The 23720-nt window shown below is 46.7% G+C and overlaps 1 protein-coding gene across 2 annotated transcripts in view; it reads right to left on the bottom strand.

Annotated features, from left to right (window-relative positions):
- LOC311136573 (cell adhesion molecule DSCAM-like) overlaps nt 1-23720 on the bottom strand; it is a gene marked incomplete at both ends in the record, with an annotated part of 150008 nt that overhangs the window by 58030 nt on the left and 68258 nt on the right. For both annotated transcript variants that reach the window (XM_084170759.1, XM_084170760.1), the window contains 5 exons: nt 3704-3979; nt 5835-6131; nt 11066-11341; nt 11522-11800; nt 12035-12181. In XM_084170759.1, the coding sequence (XP_084026885.1) occupies nt 3704-3979; nt 5835-6131; nt 11066-11341; nt 11522-11800; nt 12035-12181 (1275 nt within the window). The remainder of the gene's footprint in view (nt 1-3703; nt 3980-5834; nt 6132-11065; nt 11342-11521; nt 11801-12034; nt 12182-23720) is intronic.

Raw genomic sequence — 23720 nt, 5'->3', positions numbered from 1 at the left:
TCCGCTCCACCGGTGCCCAGTTCAGCTCCGGTCAGCTGCTCCACTCTGGAGCCAGAGCAATCCGCTCCACCGGGGTCCAGTCCAGCTCCGGTCAGCGGCTCCACTCCGGAGCCAGAGTAGTCCGCTCCACCGGTGCCTGATCCAGCTCCTGTCAGCGGCTCCACTCCGGAGCCAGAGCAGTTCGATCCACCGTCGTCGGGTCCAGCTCCAGTCAGCGGTTCCAGTCCAGACCCAGACGTCAGCCCCTCTCCAGGTTCGGGGTCTCCCACACCAGGGTCCAGACAGGGCTTGGTACGTCGTGGGAGGAAGGAGAGGGGAAGCAGCGCACCGAGGTCCAGACCAGACCAGGGGCGCAACAGGGAGGTGGAGAGTAAGTGGTGGTCACGCCCGGAGCCGGATCCGCCTCTGAGGCGGAATGCCCACCCGGCCCCTACCCTGTTATGTTTATGTGGCGCGGTCGGAGTCCGCACCTTTGGGGGGGGGGGGGTGGGTACTGTCACGCCCTGACTCAGGGGACTCGTATTTGTTGAGTCAGGGTGTGTATTTTCTGTGTTGTGTTTTGCTATGTTGATTTTCTATGTTTAGATCTAGAATGTGTAGATCTATTGCCTATTGGCACTAGTGGGTTGTGGGATCTTGTTCCGTGTAAGGTATGTTGTTTGTGTGCTACCTTGGACTTCACGTATTCGTTTCATTTGTTGTTTTGTCGTGGTGTTTATTCAATATAAATAAACATGTATGCATATCACGTGACACAGTCCCTCTCATGAACTAACTCATAGCCCTCTAACTCTTGAAACAAGTAGCCTACCTAACTCTGCCTGACTCCCTGACCCTGCAGAGAGCAGAGGCGGGGGATGGGTTCCCATTGTTTACAGGCTACTCTGTTTGCACCTCTGGAGCGCTCCAGTTACATGCCACAACCAGTGACCTCTGATTAGGACATTTGACTGCCCATCACCACCTTTGACCCTGCCCACCTGCATAGTGGTCCTCTGTAGCTCAGCTGGTAGAGCACGGCGCTTGTAACGCCAGGGTAGTGGGTTCGATCCCCGGGACCACCCATACACAAAAAAATAATGTATGCACGCATGACTGTAAGTCGCTTTGGATAAAAGCGTCTGCTAAATGGCATATCATATATTATCTCCTCAGGGCATCTCTCCACTAGGCAGGTGGGACCAGGACAAGTATAAAAACACAGTCCAGTCCAGGTTAAGTCTTCAGCAAGCAGTGGCAGTGAGGAGCATAAACCTCTGCCCTGCACATCAACAGCTGGGACACAACTCATTTACCATTTCTCCTGCAGCCCTGGACTCTCCCAACACACGCTGGTGTTGTGTGTCACTGACCTACAAACCACTATCACTACAACACTTCCACCTAGTCCACTTCCTGTGTGTGTGTGTGTGTGTGTGTGTGTGTGTGTGTGTGTGTGTGTGTGTGTGCCTGTCTTGAATGTGGCAATAAAGTGGAAATTGTATCCCTGTCTCCTACCGGTCATTTTCCGTCCTCTTACCGGGACGCTGGGGCAGTTGCATCTATATCTAAACCTGCACCTCTATCAGAGACCACCACATGGTGGCGCTCTTTTTCACCGTCTATATAGCCAAGTTATCATTACTCATTGTGTATTTATTTATTTTTCTATTATTTTTAGATTTGTCTCTCTGCATTGTTGGGAAGGGCACGTAAGTAAGCATTTCACTGATAGTCTACACCTGTTGTTTACGAAGCATGTGACAAATACAATTTGATTTGATTATAGGAGCCATACCTTTTACTGATTATGGCATATATCTGTTAAGTGCCTATACCAGAGGCTGTAACACACTTGATTCAGCAAATCAAGTTCCTGATGCGCAGCTAATGAGTACAGTCGTGGTCAAAAGTTTTGAGAATTACACAAATATTAATTTTCACAAAGTCTGCTGCCTCAGTTATGATGGCAATTTGTATATACTCCAGAATGTTATGAAGAGTGATCAGATGAATTGCAATTAATTGCAAAGTCCCTCTTTGCCATGAAAATTTACTTAATCCCAAAAAAACATTTCCACTGCATTTCAGCCCTGCCACAAAAGGACCAGCTGACATCATGTCAGTGATTCTCTCGTTAACACAGGTGAGAGTGTTGACGAGGACAAGGCTGGAGATCACTCTGTCATGCTGATTGAGTTAGAATAACAGACTGGAAGCTTTAAAAGGAGGGTGGTGCTTGAAATCATTGTTCTTCCTCTGTTAACCATGGTTACCTGCAAGGAAACACGTGCCGTCATCATTGCTTTGCACAAAAAGGGCTTCACAGGCAAGGATATTGCTGCTAGTAAGATTGCACCTAACTCAACCATTTATCGGATCATCAAGAACTTCAAGGAGAGAGGTTCAATTGTTGTGAAGAAGGCTTCACGGCGGCCAAAAAGTCCAGCAAGCGCCAGGACCGTCTCCTAAAGTTGATTCAGCTGCGGGATCGGGGCACCACCAGTGCAGAGCTTGCTCAGGAATGGCAGCAGGCAGGTGTGAGTGCATCTGCACACACAGTGAGGCGAAGACTTTTGGAGGATGGCCTGGTGTCAAGAAGGGCAGCGAGGAAGCCACTTCTCTCCAGGAAAAACATCAGGGACAGACTGATATTCTGCAAAAGGTACAGGGTAAGGACTGCTGAGGACTGGGGTAAAGTCATTTTCTCTGATGAATCCCCTTTCCGATTGTTTGGGGCATCCGGAAAAAAGCTTGTCCGAAGAAGACAAGGTGAGCGCTACCATCAGTCCTGTGTCATGCCAACAGTAAAGCATCCTGAGACCATTCATGTGTGGGGTTGCTTCTCAGCCAAGGTAGTGGGCTCACTCACAATTTTGCCTAAGAACACAGCCATGATTAAAGAATGGTACTAACACATCCTCCAAGAGCAACTTCTCCCAACCATCCAAGAACGAGCACCTTGCCATAAGGCAAACGTGATAACTAAGTGGCTCGGGGAACAAAACATCAAAATGTTGGGTCCATGGCCAAGAAACTCCCCAGACCTTAATCCCATTGAATTTGTGGTCAATCCTCAAGAGGCGGGTGGACAAACAAAAACCCACAAATTCTGACAAACTCCAAGCATTGATTATGCAAGAATGGGCTGCCATCGGTCAGGATGTGGCCAAAAGTTAATTGACAGCATGCCAGGGCGGATTGCAGAGGTCTTGAAAAAGAAGCGTCAACACTGCAAATATTGATTCTTTGCATAAACTTAATGTAATTGTCAATAGAAGCCTTTGACACTTATGGAACGCTTGTAATTATACTTCAGTATACCATAGTAACATCTGACAAAAATATCTAAAAACACTGAAGCAGCAAACTTTGTGAAGACCAATACTTGTGTCATTCTCAAAACTTTTGACCACGACTGTAGTAGAATCATGTGTGTTGGCGGGGCGGGTGATAGCCTAGCTGTTAGAGTGTCGAGTCAGCAACCGGAGAGTTGCCAGTTCGAATCCCAGGTCTGATAGGAAAACTCTGGACGTAAGCTGGCAACCGGAGTGTTGCTGGTATCAAATTCCAAATGCCATTGCCTGAATTTACGACCTCACAACTGGTAATTACCACCGTGCCACTTGGTTATGAATGTAGCATCTAGCTCTACAGGTTGAGAACCCCTGGCTTATAAATTATCTTTAACTGAGTAGGTTAAAGGTTTGAGTGCATACTGTACCTTTCACACTGACGTGCACACTTTGGCTGGTGGAAAGAGAAGGTGAGACCAGCACGCTACACGTGTACTCTCCCTCATCCACATCCTTCTGTACATCATACAGCTTTAGCGTGCCATTGTTCTCAAACGCCCGCTGCCGGTGGTTATAGGGGAGCAGGTTGGCGTCCTTGTGCCACTTGATGGAGTAGTACGGGTAGCCAATGACGCGGCAGTGAATGTACATGTCCCGCCCAGCAATGGCGGTGAGGTTTTTCATTGGTCTTATGCTGGCAGGCCCTTAATGGAGACAGAAGAGAAATACCTCTCTTAAAATGATTTTGAGGCTGAGAAATGTGAAACTTTAGAAGTTTGAGATGTTTAAGTGTGTCAGAAACCATGGACACAGACAAGGATTAATTCTGAAAGACAAGGACAACATTTATTGGATATTGCAACGCATATTAAAATAATATCTTCCTTTGGGATTTGTTAACTGCCTGACTACGATATCCTACTATTAGTATAATATCAACACCTCTTTTTTCCTGTAATTAGGAAATAAAAGGCAATAATTTACATAAACATACACATCTCTATAGTCTCATTGAATAATAGTAATATAAAATCACCCTAGTTCCTCATCACTGGGACCTATCCATAGCTGAGTGTTCCAGAGGGGGTGTTCCTACTTTCCTATTTTAAACTCTCAGAGGTGAAGTGAATATTATCACACTGTTCTAGAACCTGCTAGACACCAGGCATGATTGCGTTTGACAAGCATTAGAGTACAATGTTCCCACTCTCCACTTATGAACCTCTTATCAAAAGCATTACTCATGTTCCCCCTGCTCTCTCTCTCACACTGCCGGAAAACCAACAGCATGTAACCAACACAGCTCTATAATACAGACCCTACCAGGGATACTGACTGACTATTAGGATATTTAACATACTGTAGATAGACGACAGTTACCCAATCCATCCTGTATTGCCAATAGGAGCCATAGGAAAACTAACACTTGACAGAAATGTACAAATCTAGAGTTAGAGACTGTAGCTGGATAGAACACAGTTGAACTAAATCTGTGGTGGTGTGCACCTCTAGTGCACTGTACAGGCATCCACGTTGCTACTCTCTTTAGCATGATTAAGAAGCCAATGATGCGAGAGACAGTCATTACACTGTCTCTGCAATGGCACCTGTTGATATTTATCTTCTACGCTCAGGCTGCATTCAGAAGCCATGGACGCTCTGCTCAGCTCAGCTCAGCTCTGTTCTGCGCTAGGTTAGCTAGCCTACTGAACTGGAGACTTTAGCATCCCCTCAAGAAGCCCATGCTTAGCTACAACATGGTGCTTTCCAGTGGGAAAACCATTAAAATGAGTTATCCAATCCGTAACACAGGCCATAGGCCTATCCTTCTCTGTTTTGAGCCTTTATAAGGTAATGAATTAGCATTGAGTGGAGGATGGAGGGCCTGGAGTCTCTAGTCTAGATACCCCCAGTAACCATGGTGACAGTCAGTCCTACAGTAGCTGGCTATAGAGCTGCCTGGCACTTCCCTGCTGAGTGTAGATTGCTCCTCAGTCATATGCTAGTGCTAGTGTAAATCAACTTAATGGCGTCCCAATATAAAGCCATCAGCGGATGTTAGGTAGGGAGTAGGGCATTAGAGAAGTTACCGCTGACACCAGTGAGTGATGATCGCAGCACTAGACGATTCCCTAGGATAATCTGGCATGTTTTGAATAGGAAATTAAAGCAAAAGGAAAACGATGGGTACAGACACAAAGATACCCACATCGACACAGACAGAACGACCGTTGGGGAAAACAGACCAGATAGAACACGCTCACACAGAGACACACACAGAGTCAGAAACACACACACACACGTACAAAAACACAGACACACATGTACACACATACACATATTTGTGACATACATAAACAAAACAAGAAGGAACGAAACAACACACACACAACACACACACAACCAACAAGGAGACCCTAAAACGAGCTCAAAAGATGTTAGTCAGGCACTCTCAAAGGAGCTCATGCATCAGAAAAAACAACAAAAACATCAACAACAAATGAATTCATAAACATGTGTAAAATGTAATTGTTTTGGAGGAGCTGATCTGACAAGCACCTCTTACGTTTATTCGCGCCTGGTAGGAGACCGCCCCGGCCGAATTGTTGCAGATGCACCTGTAGACGCCCCCGTCCGGCCCTGTTGTCTGGCTGATGTTCAGGTGGCTGATCACATGGCCCTCCTGGTTGGTGTAGTGGCCGATGCGGTGGCGGGAGTTCCTGATAACCGGATCGTCGTCCAGCGTCCACGTCACCCTGGGCTCCGGCGTGCCTTTCACCGTGCAGAACAGTGACACAAACTCGTTGGTTCCAAACACTTTTTCACTGAAGGAGGAGATGATCTTGGGCGTGCCGTCTGGAGAGAGGGGGAGAGGGAGACAAGATGGGAGGTGGGTTAGAGTTAAAGAGGCTTTTTCTAGTAGATCTAGATACCAATCTAAGGTCAGCTGCATTTTATCCCCCTTAAAGGAAAATTCCACCCAAAAACAACAGTATCTTTTGGTATTTGTTTCATCGGTCCATTGTTGATATGGTCCCAAAATGTTTTGCTTGTCAGCATCATACAGGTCATATTTCTGTATTTTGAAAGTTACATATCTTGAAAACTTGATTGCTGACAAGCAAAACATGTTGGGACTATATCAACAATGGACTAATGTATATGCGAGAAAAAAAACACAAAAAAAACATATGGTGGATTGGAAGTGATGCAGACAATTACATTGATGGAAGTTACAATCTATCTGCAATATTAACGCTGATCTACCCCCTAAAAAAAAAATAAAAAAAATAAATGGACTAATGAAACAAATACTAAAATATCGTTTTTGGGTGGAGTTTTCCTTTAAGGTCAAGGTGAGGATCAGGTTTGGGTCGGCTGATCCTAGATCTATGTCTAGTATACAGTGGGGGAAAAAAGTATTTAGTTAGCCACCAATTGTGCAAGTTCTCCCACTTAAAAAGATGAGAGAGGCCTGTAATTTTCATCATAGGTACACGTCAACTATGACAGACAAATTAAGAAGAAAAAAAATCCAGAAAATCACATTGTAGGATTTTTTATGAATTTATTTGCAAATTATGGTGGAAAATAAGTATTTGGTCACCTACAAACAAGCAAGATTTCTGGCTCTCACAGACCTGTAACTTCTTCTTTAAGAGGCTCCTCTGTCCTCCACTCGTTACCTGTATTAATAGCACCTGTTTGAACTTGTTATCAGTATAAAAGACACCTGTCCACAACCTCAAACAGTCACACTCCAAACTCCACTATGGCCAAGACCAAAGAGCTGTCAAAGGACACCAGAAACAAAATTGTAGACCTGCACCAGGCTGGGAAGACTGAATCTGCAATAGGTAAGCAGCTTGGTTTGAAGAAATCAACTGTGGGAGCAATTATTAGGAAATGGAAGACATACAAGACCACTGATAATCTCCCTCGATCTGGGGCTCCACGCAAGATCTCACCCCGTGGAGTCAAAATGATCACAAGAACGGTGAGCAAAAATCCCAGAACCACACGGGGGGACCTAGTGAATGACCTGCAGAGAGCTGGGACCAAAGTAACAAAGCCTACCATCAGTAACACACTACGCCGCCAGGGACTCAAATCCTGCAGTGCCAGACGTGTCTCCCTGCGTCTGAAGTTTGCTAGAGTGCATTTGGATGATCCAGAAGAGGACTGGGAGAATGTCATATGGTCAGATGAAACCAAAATAGAACTTTTTGGTAAAAACTCAACTCGTCGTGTTTGGAGGACAAAGAATGCTGAGTTGCATCCAAAGAACACCATACCTACTGTGAAGCATGGGGGTGGAAACATCATGCTTTGGGGCTGTTTTTCTGCAAAGGGACCAGGACGACTGATCCGTGTAAAGGAAAGAATGAATGGGGCCATGTATCGTGAGATTTTGAGTGAAAACCTCCTTCCATCAGCAAGGGCATTGAAGATGAAACGTGGCTGGGTCTTTCAGCATGACAATGATCCCAAACACACCGCCCGGGCAATGAAGGAGTGGCTTCGTAAGAAGCATTTCAAGGTCCTGGAGTGGCCTAGCCAGTCTCCAGATCTCAACCCCATAGAAAATCTTTGGAGGGAGTTGAAAGTCCGTGTTGCCCAGCGACAGCCCCAAAACATCACTGCTCTAGAGGAGATCTGCATGGAGGAATGGGCCAAAATACCAGCAACAGTGTGTGAAAACCTTGTGAAGACTTACAGAAAACGTTTGACCTGTGTCATTGCCAACAAAGGGTATATAACAAAGTATTGAGAAACTTTTGTTATTGACCAAATACTTATTTTCCACCATAATTTGCAAATAAATTCATTAAAAATCCTACAATGTGATTTTCTGGATTTTTATTTCTCATTTTGTCTGTCATAGTTGACGTGTACCTATGATGAAAATTACAGGCCTCTCTCATCTTTTTAAGTGGGAGAACTTGCACAATTGGTGGCTGACTAAATACTTTTCCCCCCCACTGTATCTGGAATGTATAAAAGGAGCATTCATTACCTTACAATTTCTATTACAGTAGTTCAGGGATAAAAAAAACTGCTGACCTCAAGTCACATGCATGAAGGGATCATAATGAGCACATACAGTGTCCATTCAGGCTAATACTGTATATTTCCATATACTGTATGGAATTCAGTGAGAGAACAGAGTGGAGAAATTATTTCAAATCAAATCAAATTTGGGTGTAGTGAAATGTTTGTGCTTCTAGCTCCGACAGTGCAGTAATATCTAACAAGTAATATCTAACAATTTCACAACATATACCCAATACACACAAATCTAGTAAGGAATGGAATTTAAGAATATATACATATATGGACAAGCAATGACAGAGCGGCATGGACTAAGATACAGTAGAATATTATAGAATAGAATACAGTATATACATATGAGATGAGTAGTGCAAGATATGTAAACATTATTAAAGTGACTAGTGTTCCATTTCTTAAAGTGGCCAGTGATTTCAATAGGCAGCAGCAGCAGCTTCTAATGTGCTAGTGATGGCTATTTAACAGTCTGATTGCCTTGAGATAGAAGCTGTTTTTCATTCTCTCGGTCCCAGCTTTGATGCACCTGTACTGACCTCGCCTTCTGGATGATAGCGGGGTGAACAGGCAGTGGCTCGGGTGGTTGATGTCCTTGATGATCTTTTTGGCCTTCCTATGACATCGGGTGCTGTAGGTGTCTTGGAGAGCGGGTAGTTTGCCCCCGGTAATGCGTTCAGCAGACCGCACCACCCTCTGGAGAGCCCTGCGGTTGCGGGCGGTGCAGTTGCCGTACCAGGCGGTGATATAGCCTGACAGGATGCTCTCAATTGTGCATCTGTAAACGTTTGTGAGGGTTTTAGGTGCCAAGCCAAATTTATTCAGCCTCCTGATGTTGAAGAGGCTCTGTTGTGCCTTCTTCACCACACTGTCTGCGTGGGTGGACCATTTCAGTTTGTCAGTGATGTGTACGCCAAGGAACTTGAATCTTTCCACCTTCTCCACTGCGGTACCGTCGATGTGGATAGGGGATGCACCCTCTGCTGTTTCCTGAAGTGTTTCCTGAAGATTTGGAATTGTTCTTACTCCTCCTCCCCCTCCTCCTCCTCATCATTATAGATTATCAATACCCTCTTTATACTGGTCCATGGCCACGGGAGACAGTTGCCGCAGCAACGGAGTTCAGGGCATGCGAGCAATGTGAGGCTCGTTCAGATAATCTAATCATAGGGGCTGTGGCAGGGCTTTACTGCAGCCCTCATTAGCACACGCACGCACGCGCGCACTCACGCACGAACGCCTGATCAATGGTTGGTGCTCCCCAATTCTGCAGTCACACAAACACAAATAAAAACACATGCAGGCAAGCACACACTCACATGCATGGACACTCACACACAGATAAAATAAAATAAAATGTTATTTGTCACATGCGCCGAATACAACAGGTGTAGACCTTACAGTGAAATGCTTACTTACAAGCCCTTAACCAACAATGCAGTTTTAAGAAAAATAAGTGTTAAGTAAAATAGAGGTAAGTAAATATAAAAAAGAAAAAAAGAAAAAAAACAAATAATTAAAGAGCAGCAGTAAAATAACAGTAGCAAGGCTATATACAAGTGGTACCGGTACAGAGTCAATGTGCGGGGGCACAGGTTAGTCGAGGTAATTGAGGTAATATGTACATGTGGGTAGAGGTAAAGTGGCTATGCATAGATAATAAACAGAGAGTAGCAGCAGCATAAAAAGAGGGTGTGTGGGGGGGGGGGGACAATGCAAATCGCCTGGGTAGCCATTTGATTAGCTGTTCAGGAGTCTTATGGCTTGTGGGTAGAAGCTGTTAAGAGGCATTTTGGATCTAGACTCCGGTACTGCTTGCCGTGCGGTAGCAGAGAGAACAGTCTATGACTAGGGTGGCTGGAGACTTTGGCAATGTTTAGGGCCTTCCTCTGACACCGCCTGGTATAGAGGATCTGGATGGCAGGAAGCTTGGCCTCAGTGATGTACTGAGCCGTACGCACTACCCTCTGTAGTGCCTTGCGGTCGGAGGCCGAGCAGTTGCCATACCAGGCGGTGATGCAACCAGTCAGGATGCTCTCGACGGTGCAGCTGTATAACTTTTTGAGGATCTGAGGACCCATGCCAAATCTTTTCAGTCTCCTGAGGGGGAATAGGCTTTGTCGTGCCCTCTTCACAACTGTCTTGGTGTGTTTGGACCAAGATAGTTTTTTTGGTGATGTGGACACCAAGGAACTTGAAGCTCTCAACCTGCTCCACTACAGCCCAGTCGATGAGAATGGGGGCGTGCTCGGTCCTCCTTTCCCTGTAGTCCACAATCATCTCCTTTGTCTTGATCACGTTGAGGGAGAGGTTGTTATCCTGGCACCACACGGCCAGGTCTCTGACCTCCTCCTTATAGGCTGTCTCATCGTTGTCGGTGATCAGGCCTACCACTGTTGTGTCATCGGTAAACTTAATGATGGTGTTGGAGTCGTGCTTGGCCATGCAGTCATGGGTGAACATGGAGTACAGGAGGGGACTGAGCACGCACCCCTGAGGGGCCCCCGTGTTGAGTGGCAGCGTGGCAGAAGTGTTGTTACCTACCCTTACCACCTGGGGGCGGCCCGTCAGGAAGTGCATGGTCACACATTGCTCACATGCACATACACACTAAAAACATACAAATACACAAACACAAAAACACACATTCAGAGAGGTTCTCTGCTGTGATTGAAAGTAACATTGCTAACCCCCTGACCAAACAGACATCCACTGAGAGTACTGACCTTCCAGGATGACCTGGACAAAGTCCTGGGCGGACATCTTGCTTTTCCTAGCGAAGCACTGGTAGGCTCCTCCATCACTCTTAGCCATCCCAGCCATGATCAGGTTCTCCCGGTTGTTGCCAGTCATGCGAACACTGTTCCCAGGGTAGATAATTTCTCCATTCCGGTACCAGGACAGCTCGTACTCCTCCGAGCCACTCACGCTGCACGACAGAGACACCTGGCTACCCACGCTGCCTTTCACCTTTTTTGGGCTGACCACTGCCTTCAGGGGCTCTGGTAGAGGGAGAGGGGGCTTAGACTCTCTTGGCAATTGGACATACTGTATATCAGCTAAAAAAGGAGCAACTCTAAAATGGATTTTAAACTCCAAAGACAAACAGTATCTCAGATACACATTAACAACAAACATACTGTACATTTAGCACAACATGCTGCACACAGTCTATTACTGACCTTTGACCTGCAGCCTCCCCACCACCTCGGCGTTGCCATAGCTGTTCCACACCTCACACACGTAGCTTCCCTTGTCGCTGGGCTGCGCCCTCTCTATCAGCAGCCCCGTCACACTCTGCCTGAAGCGGCTGTCCGGCTCCAGCGGTCGGTTGTCCTTCAGCCAGCGGTACTTGGGGGCTGGATGACCAGACGCCTTGCAAGGCAGCTCCACCCGGTGTGATGTCATCACCTCACGACGCTCAAAGCCATCCAGGATGACCGGCGCCGAGTTGGAAGGGTCTGAGGGAGGAACAATGGCCAAAGGTGAGATGGATTCAATATTTTGGTCAAAAGTATGCATTTTTAGCAATACTCAGTTGACTAGCTTGAAGCAGGTCCAGATTGAAGGATTGAAGTGAAACAATAGTGAAACCTAGTGATATTCAGAGTGTATTCCAGGCTATCATTGGCACCCAAACTTGCCCAAACTTGCACAACAGACGGGTATCCAAGCCGTACTGTCACTCTGCATACCTGAAACAAAGAGGCGTGCGCTGTTGCTCTGCCTGGTCTCTCCCGTGTAGCGGTGGCGTGTCATACACCTGTAGTTATACAATCCATCCTCATTCTGCACGTCCAGGATGTACAGTGCTCCCGTGGAGGTGATGAGGAACCGAGGCGCTGCAACATAACAAGACACAGCTAATCGTTAGACACGTGCAACATACAACCTGCTTATGTAGCTTAGTAGCAACATACTGTACAACCATATAGCTGTGTGGCATACAGTGCTTTGTAAAAGTATTCATCCCCTTTTGGTGTTTTTCCTATTTTGTTGCATTACAACCTGTAATTTAAATTGATTTTTATTTGCATTTCATGTAATGGACATACACAAAATAGTCAAAATTGGTGAAGTGGAATGAAAAAAAATTACTTGTTAAAAAAACAATCTAAAAAATAAATAACGGAAAAGTGGTGCGTGCATAGGTATTCACCCCCTTTGCTATGAAGCCCCTAAATAAGATCTGGTGCAACCAATTACCTTCAGAAGTCACACAATTAGTTAAATAAAGTCCACCTGTGTGCAATCTAAGTGTCACATGATCTGTCACATGATCTCAGTATATATACACCTGTTCTGCAACACCACTAAGCAAGGGGCACCACCAAGCAAGCGGCACCATGAAGACCAAGGAGCTCTCCAAACTGGTCAGGATCAAAGTTGTGGAGAAGCACAGATCAGAAACTTTGAACATCCCATGGAGCACCATTTAAATCCATTATTAAAAAATTGAAAGAATATGGCACCACAACAAACCTGCCAAGAGAGGACCGCCCACCAAAACACAAGGACCAGGCAAGGAGGGCATTCATCAGAGAGGCAACAAAGAGACCAAAGATAACCCTGAAGGAGCTGCAAAGCTCCACAGCGGAGATTGGAGTATCTGTCCATAGGACCACTTTCAGCCATACACTCCACAGAGCTGGGCTTTACGGAAGAGTGGCCAGAAAAAAGCCATTGCTTAAAGAAAAAAATAAGCAAATACGTTTGGTGTTTGCCAAAAGGCATTTGGGGGCTACCCAAACATATGGAAGAAGGTACTCTGGTCAGATGAGACTAAAATTGAGCATATTGGCCATCAAGGAAAACGCTATGTCTGGTGCAAACCCAACACCTCTCATCACCCCTAGAACACCATCCCCACAGTGAAGCATGGTGGTGGCAGCATCATGCTGTGGGGATGTTTTTCATCGGCAGGGAAACTGGTCAGAATTGAAGGAATGATGGATGGCGCTAAATATAGGGAAATTCTTGAGGGAAACCTGTTTCAGTCTTCCAGAGATTTGAGACTGGGACGGATGTTTACCTTCCATTTAAATTTTTAAATTTTCGTCATTTAGCAGACGCTCTTATCCAGAGCGACTTATAAATTGGTGCATTCACCTTATGATAGCCAGTGGGACAACCACTTTACAATATTATTATTATTATTAAAAAAAAAATCTTTGGGGTGGGGTAAGGGGGGGTAGAATGATTACTTTATCCTATCCCAGGTATTCCTTAAAGAGGAGGGGGTTTCAAGTGTCTCCGGAAGGTGGTGAGTGACTCCGCTGTCCTGGCGTCGTGAGGGAGCTTTTTCCACCATTAGGGTGCCAGAGCAGCGAACAGTTTTGACTGGGCTGAGCGGGAACTGTGCTTCCGCAGAGGTAGGGGGGCCAGCAGGCCAGAGGTGGATGAACACAATGCCCTCGTTTGGGTGTAGGGACTGATCAGAGCCTGAAGGTACGGAGGTGCCGTTCCCCTCACAGCTCCGTAGGCAAGCACCATGGTCTTGTAGCAGATGCGAGCTTCAACTGGAAGCCAGTGGTGTGTGCGGAGGAGCGGGGTGACGTGAGAGAACTTGGGATGGTTGAACACCAGACGGGCTGCGGTGTTCTGGATGAGTTGTAGGGGTTTAATGGCACAGGCAGGGAGCCCAGCCAACAGTGAGTTGCAGTAATCCAGATGGGAGATGACAAGTGCCTGGATTAGGACCTGTGCCGCTTCCTGTGTAAGGCAGGGTCGTACTCTGCGAATGTTGTAGAGCATGAACCTGCAGGATCGGGTCACCGCCTTGATGTTAGCGGAGAATGACAGGGTGTTGTCCAGGGTCACGCCAAGGCTCTTTGCACTCTGGGAGGAGGACACAACGGAGTTGTCAAACGTGATGGCGAGATCATGGAACGGGCAGTCCTTCCCCGGGAGGAAGAGCAGCTCCGTCTTGCCGAGGTTCAGCTTGAGGTGGTGATCCGTCATCCACACTGATATGTCTGCCAGACATGCAGAGATGCGATTCGCCACCTGGTTATCAGAAGGGGGAAAGGAGAAGATTAATTGTGTGTCGTCTGCGTAGCAATGATAGGAGAGGCCATGTGAGGATATGACAAAGCCAAGTGACTTGGTGTATAGCGAGAATAGGAGAGGGCCTAGAACTGAGCCCTGGGGGACACCAGTGGTGAGAGAACGTGGTGCGGAGACAGATTCTCGCCACGCCACCTGGTAGGAGCGACCTGTCAGGTAGGACGCAATCCAAGAGTGAGCCGCGCCGGAGATGCCCAACTCGGAGAGGGTGGAGAGGAGGATCTGATGGTTCACAGTATCAAAGGCAGCAGATAGGTCTAGAAGGACGAGAGCAGAGGAGAGAGAGTTAGCTTTAGCAGTGCGGAGAGCCTCCGAGTCACAGAGAAGAGCAGTCTCAGTTGAATGACCAGTCTTGAAACCTGACTGGTTTGGATCAAGAAGGTCATTCTGAGAGAGATAGCAAGAGAGTTGGCTAAAGACGGCACGCTCAAGAGTTTTGGAGAGAAAAGAAAGAAGGGATACTGGTCTGTAGTTGTTGACATCGGAGGGATCGAGTGTAGGTTTTTTGAGAAGGGGTGCAACTCTCGCTCTCTTGAAGACGGAAGGGACATAGCCAGCGGTGAAGGATGAGTTGATGAGCGAGGTGAGGTAAGGGAGAATGTCTCCGGAAATGGTCTGGAGAAGAGAGGAGGGTATAGGGTCAAGTGGGCAGGTTGTTTGGCGGCCGGCCGTCACAAGTCGCAATATTTCATCTGGAGAGAGAGGGGAGAAAGAAGTCAAAGCATAGGGTAGGGCAGTGTGAGCAGGACCAGCGGTGTCATTTGACTTAACAAACGAGGATCGGATGTCATCAACCTTCTTTTCAAAATGGTTGACGAAGTCATCCACAGAGAGGGAGGAGGGGGGAGGGGGAGGAGGATTCAGCAGGGAGGAGAAGGTGGCAAAGAGCTTCCTAGGGTTAGAGGCAGATGCTTGGAATTTAGAGTGGTAGAAAGTGGCTTTAGCAGCAGAAACAGAGGAAGAAAATGTAGAGAGGAGGGAGTGAAAAGATGGCAGGTCCGCAGGGAGTCTAGTTTTCCTCAATTTCCGCTCGGCTGCCCGGAGCCCTGTTCTGTGAGCTCGCAATGAGTCATCAAGCCAGGGAGCAGGAGGGGAGGACTGAGCCGGCCAGGAGGATAGGGGACATAGAGAGTCAAAGGATGCAGAAAGGTAGGAGAGGAGGGTTGAGGAGGCAGAATCAGGAGATTGGAGGGAGAAGGTTTGAGCAGAGGGAAGAGATGATAGGCTGGAAGAGGAGAGAGTAGCGGAAGAGAGAGAGCGAAGGTTGCGACGGCACATTACCATCTGAGTAGGGGCAGAGTGAGTAGTGTTGGAGGAGAGCGAGAGAGAAAAGGATACAAAGTAGTGGTCGGAGACATGGAGGGGAGTTACAGTGAGATTAGTAGAAGAACAGCATCTAGTAAAGATGAGGTCAAGCGTTTTGCCTGCCTTGTGCTTAGGGGGGGATGGTGAGAGGGTGAGGTCAAAAGAGGAGAGGAGTGGAAAGAGGGAGGCAGAGAGAAATGAGTCAAAGGTAGACGTAGGGAGGTTAAAGTCACCCAGAAGTGTGATGGATGAGCCATCCTCAGGAAAGGAACTTATCAAGGCATCAAGCTCATTGATGAACTCTCCAAGGGAACCTGGAGGGCGATAAATGATAAGGATGTTAAGCTTGAATGGGCTGGTGACTGTGACAGCATGGAATTCAAATGAGGAGATAGACAGATGGGTCAGGGGAGAAAGAGAGAATGTCCACTTGGGAGAGAGGAGGATTCCTGTGCCACCACAGATGCTCTCGGGGTATGCGAGAACACATGGTCAGACGAGTAGAGAACAGTAGGAGTAGCAGTGTTTTCTGTGGTAATCCATGTTTAAGTCAGCGCCAAGAAGTCGAGGGACTGGAGGGTAGCATAGGCTGAGATGAACTCTGCCTTGTTGGCCACAGAACGGCAGTTCCAGAGGCTGCCGGAGACCTGGAACTCCACGTGGGTCATGCGTGCAGGGACCACCAGGTTAGAGTGGCAGCAGCCACGCGGTGTGAGGCGTTTGTATAGCCTGTGCGGAGAGGAGAGAACAGGGATAGACAGACACATAGTTGACAGGCTACAGAAAATGGCTACAATAATGCAAAGGAGATTGGAATGAAATGAACTAAACATCTGGGAAAGCGAGAGAGCGGGGCCTCCCTCACTTACGTTTCATTGAAACACTCAAATATAACTCTCCCAACTTCCACTTTAGAAATTATAATTGTTGTAAACTACAGCGGTTCAATGTTTTCTAGGAATAGACTAACTTAGTTTATTCAGCTAGCTAACTTGGTACAGTATTCTTCCGTGAAAACCGTCCAGGGCACCGAATCCTATGACACCATAGCCAACTAGCATGCCAGCCTCCAATAACACGGTTTAGCACCAATACTCGGTTACAACAAACCACCAGTGTGTTAACACGCCAAGCAGATCATTTGTGTCCGTGTCTAACGTTGTGTAAAGTTTTGGGTTAGTTTTGACAGTTTGAGTGAGTCCGTCGTCAACTTATTCAGCCAGTTAGTTAGCTAGAATAGTTAGCGTACTAGCTAGCCATTGCTCTCTGCCAATGAAAAACCCCTCCTCCCACGGCACGAACACACAGAGAGAGCCAAGCTAACGTTAACTAGTCACCCATGTCCCGAATTCCCTTGAACGACTCTGGTTACCAGTATGTAAAAACAAAACACAAATGTAGGTTATAACTTACCCTTAGTAGCTACTGTTAGGACAATGACCCTAAGCATACTGCTAAAGCAACACTTTAGTGGTTTAAGGGGAAACATTTAAATGTCTTAGAAAGGCCTTGTCAAAGCCCAGACCTCAATCCAATTGAGAATTGGTGGTATGACTTAAAGATTGCTGTACACCAGCGGAACCCATCCAACTTGAAGGAGCTGGAGCAGTTTTACCTTGAAGAATGGGCAAAAATCCCAGTGGCTAGATATGCCAAGCTTATAGAGACATACCCCAAGAGACTTGCAGCTGTAATTGCTGCAAAAGGTGGCTCTACAAAGTATTGACTTTGGGGGGGTGAATAGTTATGCACGCTCAGGTTTTCTGTTTTTGTGTCTTATTTCTTGTTTGTTTCACACAAACATTTTTTTTGCATCTTCAAAGTGGTAGGCATGTTGTGTAAATCAAATGATACAAACCCCCCCCAAAATCTATTTTAATTCCAGGTTGTAAGGCAACAAAATAGGAAAAATGCCAAGGGGGGTGAATACTTTCGCAAGCCGCTGTATATACTTTCTTTTTCTTTTTCATTCACAACACAGTGTAATCAGAATCATCCTGCATTTACAGTTATAATTCAACAAATAAAAACACTCAAAACAGCCCTAGCAACACTTGATATAGAATATCCAAGTGGCTTTGTAAATATTTGCAGAGTTCTCTTCTGTGAAGTGCCTGGCGACGAGACTATAGACACTGAACATCTGCTCCAGCCCACTTTGCTGAACACATCTGAGAGGAAATGTGACAAGGCTGTGTGTTGTGGCAGTCTAACACAGCTCGTTATCACATAGCTCATCGCTCTGCTCTCTCTCTCTCTTGGGGATGCTCTCTCTCTCTCTGGCAGAACTCTCTCTTTTTCAGACTAAAGCAGAGAGATCCAGGGACAAAGATCACATAGAGCTTTGATATGGCACCGCGGCGCAGCTCAGGTCGGATGTGTTTATATCATACTAATTCGTGGGACAACGTTTAGGAGGACTAATGCCTGATGCCTGCCGGAGCTGTCATAGCAGGAGCTGGAAGGATATTCCTCAGTCACAGATGATGGAGGATGCTGTTTAGGATGGGGTTGGGGATGGCATGTGCACAGTACCTCCCATTTCCTTCCCATCTATGCCAGTCAGTATTGAAGCTATGGCAACTGGTTCAATCTACACTATTTTGACCCCATTTTTACCCAATTTTATTTTTGATATAGAAAGGGAAAAATGAATATTGAGACATACTCTTTTGTTTGGACCTTTGAACAGAATGCTACAATAATCCATAGAAGGCAGTAATGAACCAGTGTTCATGTCCTTGATGTTTAATTAAAGAATATTGATTCAACCTTGTGGTGTTTTACATTTGATAGAAAGAGGAGAGTTGAAATGAAGAAGGAGTAAACAAAGAGAGAAGGTTAAATAGAGAGAGAGAAAGAGAGATACACTGTATATACAAACGTATGTAGACACCCCTTCAAATTAGTGGATTCGGCTATTTCAGCCACACCCGTTGCTGACAGGTGTATAAAATCGAGCACAGAGCCATGCAATCGCCATAGTCAAACACTGGTAGTAGAATGGCAAAGCATATTCCCCCTCAGGAGACTGAAAAGATTCGGCATGGGTCCTCAGATCCTCAAAAAATTCTACAGCTGCACCATCGAGAGCATCCTGACTGGTTGCATCACCGCCTGGTATGGCAACTGCTTGGCCTCCGACCGCAAGGCACTACAGAGGGTAGTGCGTACGGCCCAGTACATCACTGGGGCCAAGCTTCCTGCCATCCAGGACCTCTATACCAGGCGGTGTCAGAGGAAGGCCCTCAAAATTGTCAAAGACTCCAGCCACCCTAGTCATAGACTGTTCTCTCTGCTACCGCACGGCAAGCGGTACCGGAGTGCCAAGTCTAGGTCCAAAAGACTTCTCAACAGCTTCTACCCCCAAGCCATAAGACTCCTGAACAGCTAATCATGGCTACCTGGACTATTTGCACTGCCCCCCCACCCCATCTTTTTATGCTGCTGCTACTCTGTTAATTATTTATGCATAGTCACTTTAACTCTACCCGGGAGCTTCATGAAATGGGTTTCTATGGTTGAGCAGCCGCACACAAGCCTAAGATCAACATGCGCAATGCCAAGTGTCAGCTGGAGTGGTGTAAAGCTCGCCGCCATTGGACTCTGGAGCAGTGGAAACGTGTTCTCTGGAGTGATGAATCACGCGCTTCACCATCGGGCAGTCTGACGGACAAATCTGGGTTTGGTGGTTACCAGGAGAACGCTACCTGCCCCAAATGCATAGTGCCAACTGTGAAGTTTGGTGGAGGAGGAATAACGGTCTGGGGCTGTTTTTCATGGTTCGGGCTAGGCCCCTTAGTTCCAGTGAATGGAAATCTTAATGCTACAGCATACAATGACATTATAGATGATTCTGTGCTTCTAACATTGTGGCAATAGTTTGGGGAAGGCACTTTCTTGTTTCAGCATGACAATGCCACGATGCACAAAGCGAGGTCCATACAGAAAGGGTTTGTCGAGATCGGTGTGGAAGAACGTGACTGGCCTGCACAGAGCCCTGACCTCAACCCCATCGAACACCTTTGGGATGAATTGGAACGCCAACTGCGAGCCAGGCCTAATCGCCCAACATCAGTGCCTGACCTCACTAATGCTCTTGTGGCTGAATGGAAGCAAGTCCCCGCAGCAATGTTCCAACATCTAGTGGAAAGCCTTCCCAGAAGAGCGGAGGCTGTTATAGCAGAAAAGGGGTGACCAACTCCATTAATTTTGGAATGAGATGTTCGACGAGCAGGTGTCCACATCCTTTTGGTCATGTAGTGTACATAGAGAAGGAGAGAGAGAGGGATGCGAGGAGGATGCAGCAGCAGCAGTGTATTGTGAGGAGCGAGCATTGACCTAGTTAGAGCATGGATTTGATATCCTGAAGGGCTTTTCAGCTTGTGGTTTACATGCAGTTGTGTGTGACAAGCAACCACTGGTAAAATGAGGGGGAAAGGAGAGTGTGCACGCATCCGTGTGTGTGTGTGTGTGTACTTGCATGCTAGACAAACACATCAAATCTTCTAAACCTTATAGCAGAGGAGAATGGAATCCTAGTGTTTTTCTAAACCAATTAAACAACTCAACCGTTCTTTATTCTGTTCAAGAGAAGACAACCTTAAATGAGACAGACTTGCAGGTTAAGAAAAATCATTCATTTCCAAGCGATTACAGAAAACAGATATCAAAGGAGGGGGAGTCAGCCTCCTGTCTTTCTTTCTCTCCTTTCTTTGATCCTCCTTTCCCCTGAACTTTGCCTGGCATGCTGCTAGGCGTCAAAAGCTGACAAGATTTTGTTCTACAGGCTTATGAATGAGAGGCGCTTTCATTAAAACAGGATTCATTTAATCCATGACAACGGAGAGTGAGTAATGTGTGTGTGTGTGTGTGTGTGTGTGTGTGTGTGTGTGTGTGGAGCGAGGAGTGCACCAGTGCTGGGACACAGTGACACACACACACATACACACACACACACACACACACACACACACACACACACACACACACACACACACACACACACACACACACACACTGTCTTGCTCACTCACACACACAATTACACACACACAGAGCCTCTAGATTGTTGTTTATTGAATCCCTCTCCTCCTCTCAGTGGAGGGCTGAAATCAGATTCCTGATGGGGTTTCTCTTTACAACCATCCATGATTATATTTATTTTCTCAAGTCCAATTAATCAATACATTTTTTAAAACAATTATTTAGTGATAATTATGAATATGAAATGTTCTACTGTCTCATTCTACATCAACTACACTGTGTGTGTGTGAGCAAGACAGTGCGTGTATGTGTGTGTCACTGTGTAAAGTATCCGCTTTTGTGTGTGTGCGTGTGGACTTGTCTCCGCAGCACAGGGCTACACAGAGGCTTGGTCAATAATAACGATCCACAGCGCTCTGCTACGCCCTCCCCTGCTCCCCCCAGTCTGCCTACTGCATACTAACACAGACGAGGGAAGAGAGAGAGAGCCCTCTGTGATAACGCAGAGCTGTGTGTATGTGATGCATGTGAGTGTGTGTGTGTCAGTGAAAGTGTGTGTGTGTGTCTGAGGGGATGGCAATGGCATCACCAAACCCCAGGTGGCACCAATCGCCATCGATCCCCTTCCCCTCTCCTTCCTCTAGCCAGGTGCTTGGCATGGCCATGATCAGGGACACAAGTCACCCTCTGTGAGTCTCCACTCAATAGATTCTGCAGTGAGCTCTAACATAGACTCTGTATTCTCACAAATTCTGACTGCATCATAACCATGAATAGTAACAGAGCATTGTAGCCATACTAATACATTATATTGTAAAATGTCCTCTAATGCAGTTTCCATTTAGGAAATTCTGTTTTTTGCAATTTTGCACTGATAAAATAGCTCAACAATCTCACATACAAAAATGAATGACAATAGCAAATCATCTCTCCCTGGGAAACACATGGTGGCATTGTTGAACTCTTTCTAAAGGCTGGCCAAGTTGCTGGGTGACCAACTTCCTAAAAGGTGGCTTGCTCCATGCCTGTACACAAAAGGACCGCTGCGTATGACCCTAAACACAGTTCTGAGGCTTCAGCTGATTCTACACTGATAGAGACACGAGGAGAGAGAGAGAGAGAAATAGAGTATGAGAGAAAGAGAGATTAAGGGAGAGAGAAAGAGAGAGAGAGACAGCACCTCTGGGATCCAACCACTCTCTGTCATCTGAAATGACTTACAAATTAGCATACACCAATGTACTGTCTGTGCAAGAGAGAGAGAGAAAAAAAGAGAAGAAGACAACTTTCATATGCTAATACAGATCATGGCCAGGCATAGCAATTATCAAAAAAATGTCAGCCGTGTCTGTTTGACAGATCCCAACAGGCGCTTGAAGACTCTGACCTCACAGCCTCGCTCTCTGTCTCGGTCTCTCTCAAATAAAATAAAATAAAATTGTATTGGCCACATGCGCCGAATACAACAGGTGCAGACATTACAGTGAAATGCTTACTTACAGCCCTTAACCAACAGTGCATTTATTTTTAATAAAAAAGTTTAAAAAAGGGGTGGGGTGGCAGTGCAAATAGTCTGGGTAGCCATGATTAGCTGTTCAGGAGTCTTATGGCTTGGGGGTAGAAGCTGTTGAGAAGTCTTTTGGACCTAGACTTGGCACTCCGGTACCACTTGCCGTGCGGTAGCAGAGAGAACAGTCTATGACTAGGGTGGCTGGAGTCTTTGACAATTTTGAGGGCCTTCCTCTGACACCGCCCGGTATAGAGGTCCTGGATGGCAGGAAGCTTGGCCCCAGTGATGTAATGGCCCGTACACACTACCCTCTGTAGTGCCTTGTGGTCGGAGGCCAAGCAGTTGCCATACCAGGCGGTGATGCAACCAGTCAGGATGCTCTCAATGGTGCAGCTGTAGAATTTTTTGAGGATCTGAGGACCCATGCCAAATCTTTTCAGTCTCCTGAGGGGGAATAGGCTTTGTCGTGCCCTCTTCACCACTGTCTTGGTGTGTTTGGACCATGATAGTTTGTTGGTGATGAAGAACTTGAAGCTCTCAACCTGTTCCACTACAGCCCCGTCGATGAGAATGGGGGAGTGCTCAGTCCTCTTTTTTTTCCTGTAGTCCACAATCATCTCCTTTGTCTTGGTCATGTTGAGGGAGAGGTTGTTATCCTGGCACCACACGGCCAGGTCTCTGACCTCCTCCCTATAGGCTGTCTCATCGTTGTCGGTGATCAGGCCTACCACTGTTGTGTCGTCGGCAAACTTAATGATGGTGTTGGAGTCGTGCCTGGCCATGCAGTCATGGGTGAACAGGGAGTACAGGAGGGGACTGAGCACGCACCCCTGAGGGGCCCCCGTGTTGAGGATCAGTGTGGCAGATGTGTTGTTACCTACCCTTACCACCTGGGGGCGGCCCGTCAGGAAATCCAGGATCCAGTTGCAGAGGGAGGTGTTTAGTCCCAGGATCCTTAGCTTAATGATGAGCTTTGAATACTGAGCTGTAGTCAATGAATAGCATTCTCACGTAGGTGTTCCTCTGGTCCAGGTGGGAAAGGGCAGTGTGGAGTGCAATAGAGATTGCATCATCTGTGGATCTGTTGGGGCGGTATGCAAATTGGAGTGGGTCTAGGGTTTCTGGGATAATGGTGTTGATGTGAGCCATGACCAGCCTTTCAAAGCACTTCATGGCTACAGACGTCAGTGCTACGGGTCGGTAGTCATTTAGGCAGGTTATCTTAGTGTCCTTGGGCACGGGGACTATGGTGGTCTGCTTGAAACATGTTGGTATTACAGACTCAGTCAGGGACATGTTGAAAATGTCAGTGAAGACACTTGCCAGTTGGTCAGCACATGTTCGGAGTACACGTCCTGGTAATCCGTCTGGCCCTGCGGCCTTGTGAATGTTGACCTGCTTAAAAGTCTTACTCACATCGGCTACGGAGAGCGTGATCACATAGTCATCCAGAACAGCTGGTGCTCTCATGCATGCTTCAGTGTTGCTTGCCTCGAAGCGAGCATAGAAGTGGT

This window comes from Coregonus lavaretus (assembly GCF_964263955.1).
Source record: "Coregonus lavaretus genome assembly, chromosome: 10".
NCBI lineage: Eukaryota > Metazoa > Chordata > Actinopteri > Salmoniformes > Salmonidae > Coregonus > Coregonus lavaretus.
Note: the sequence above shows the minus strand (reverse complement) of the source record. Positions and strands in the feature narration are given on the sequence as shown.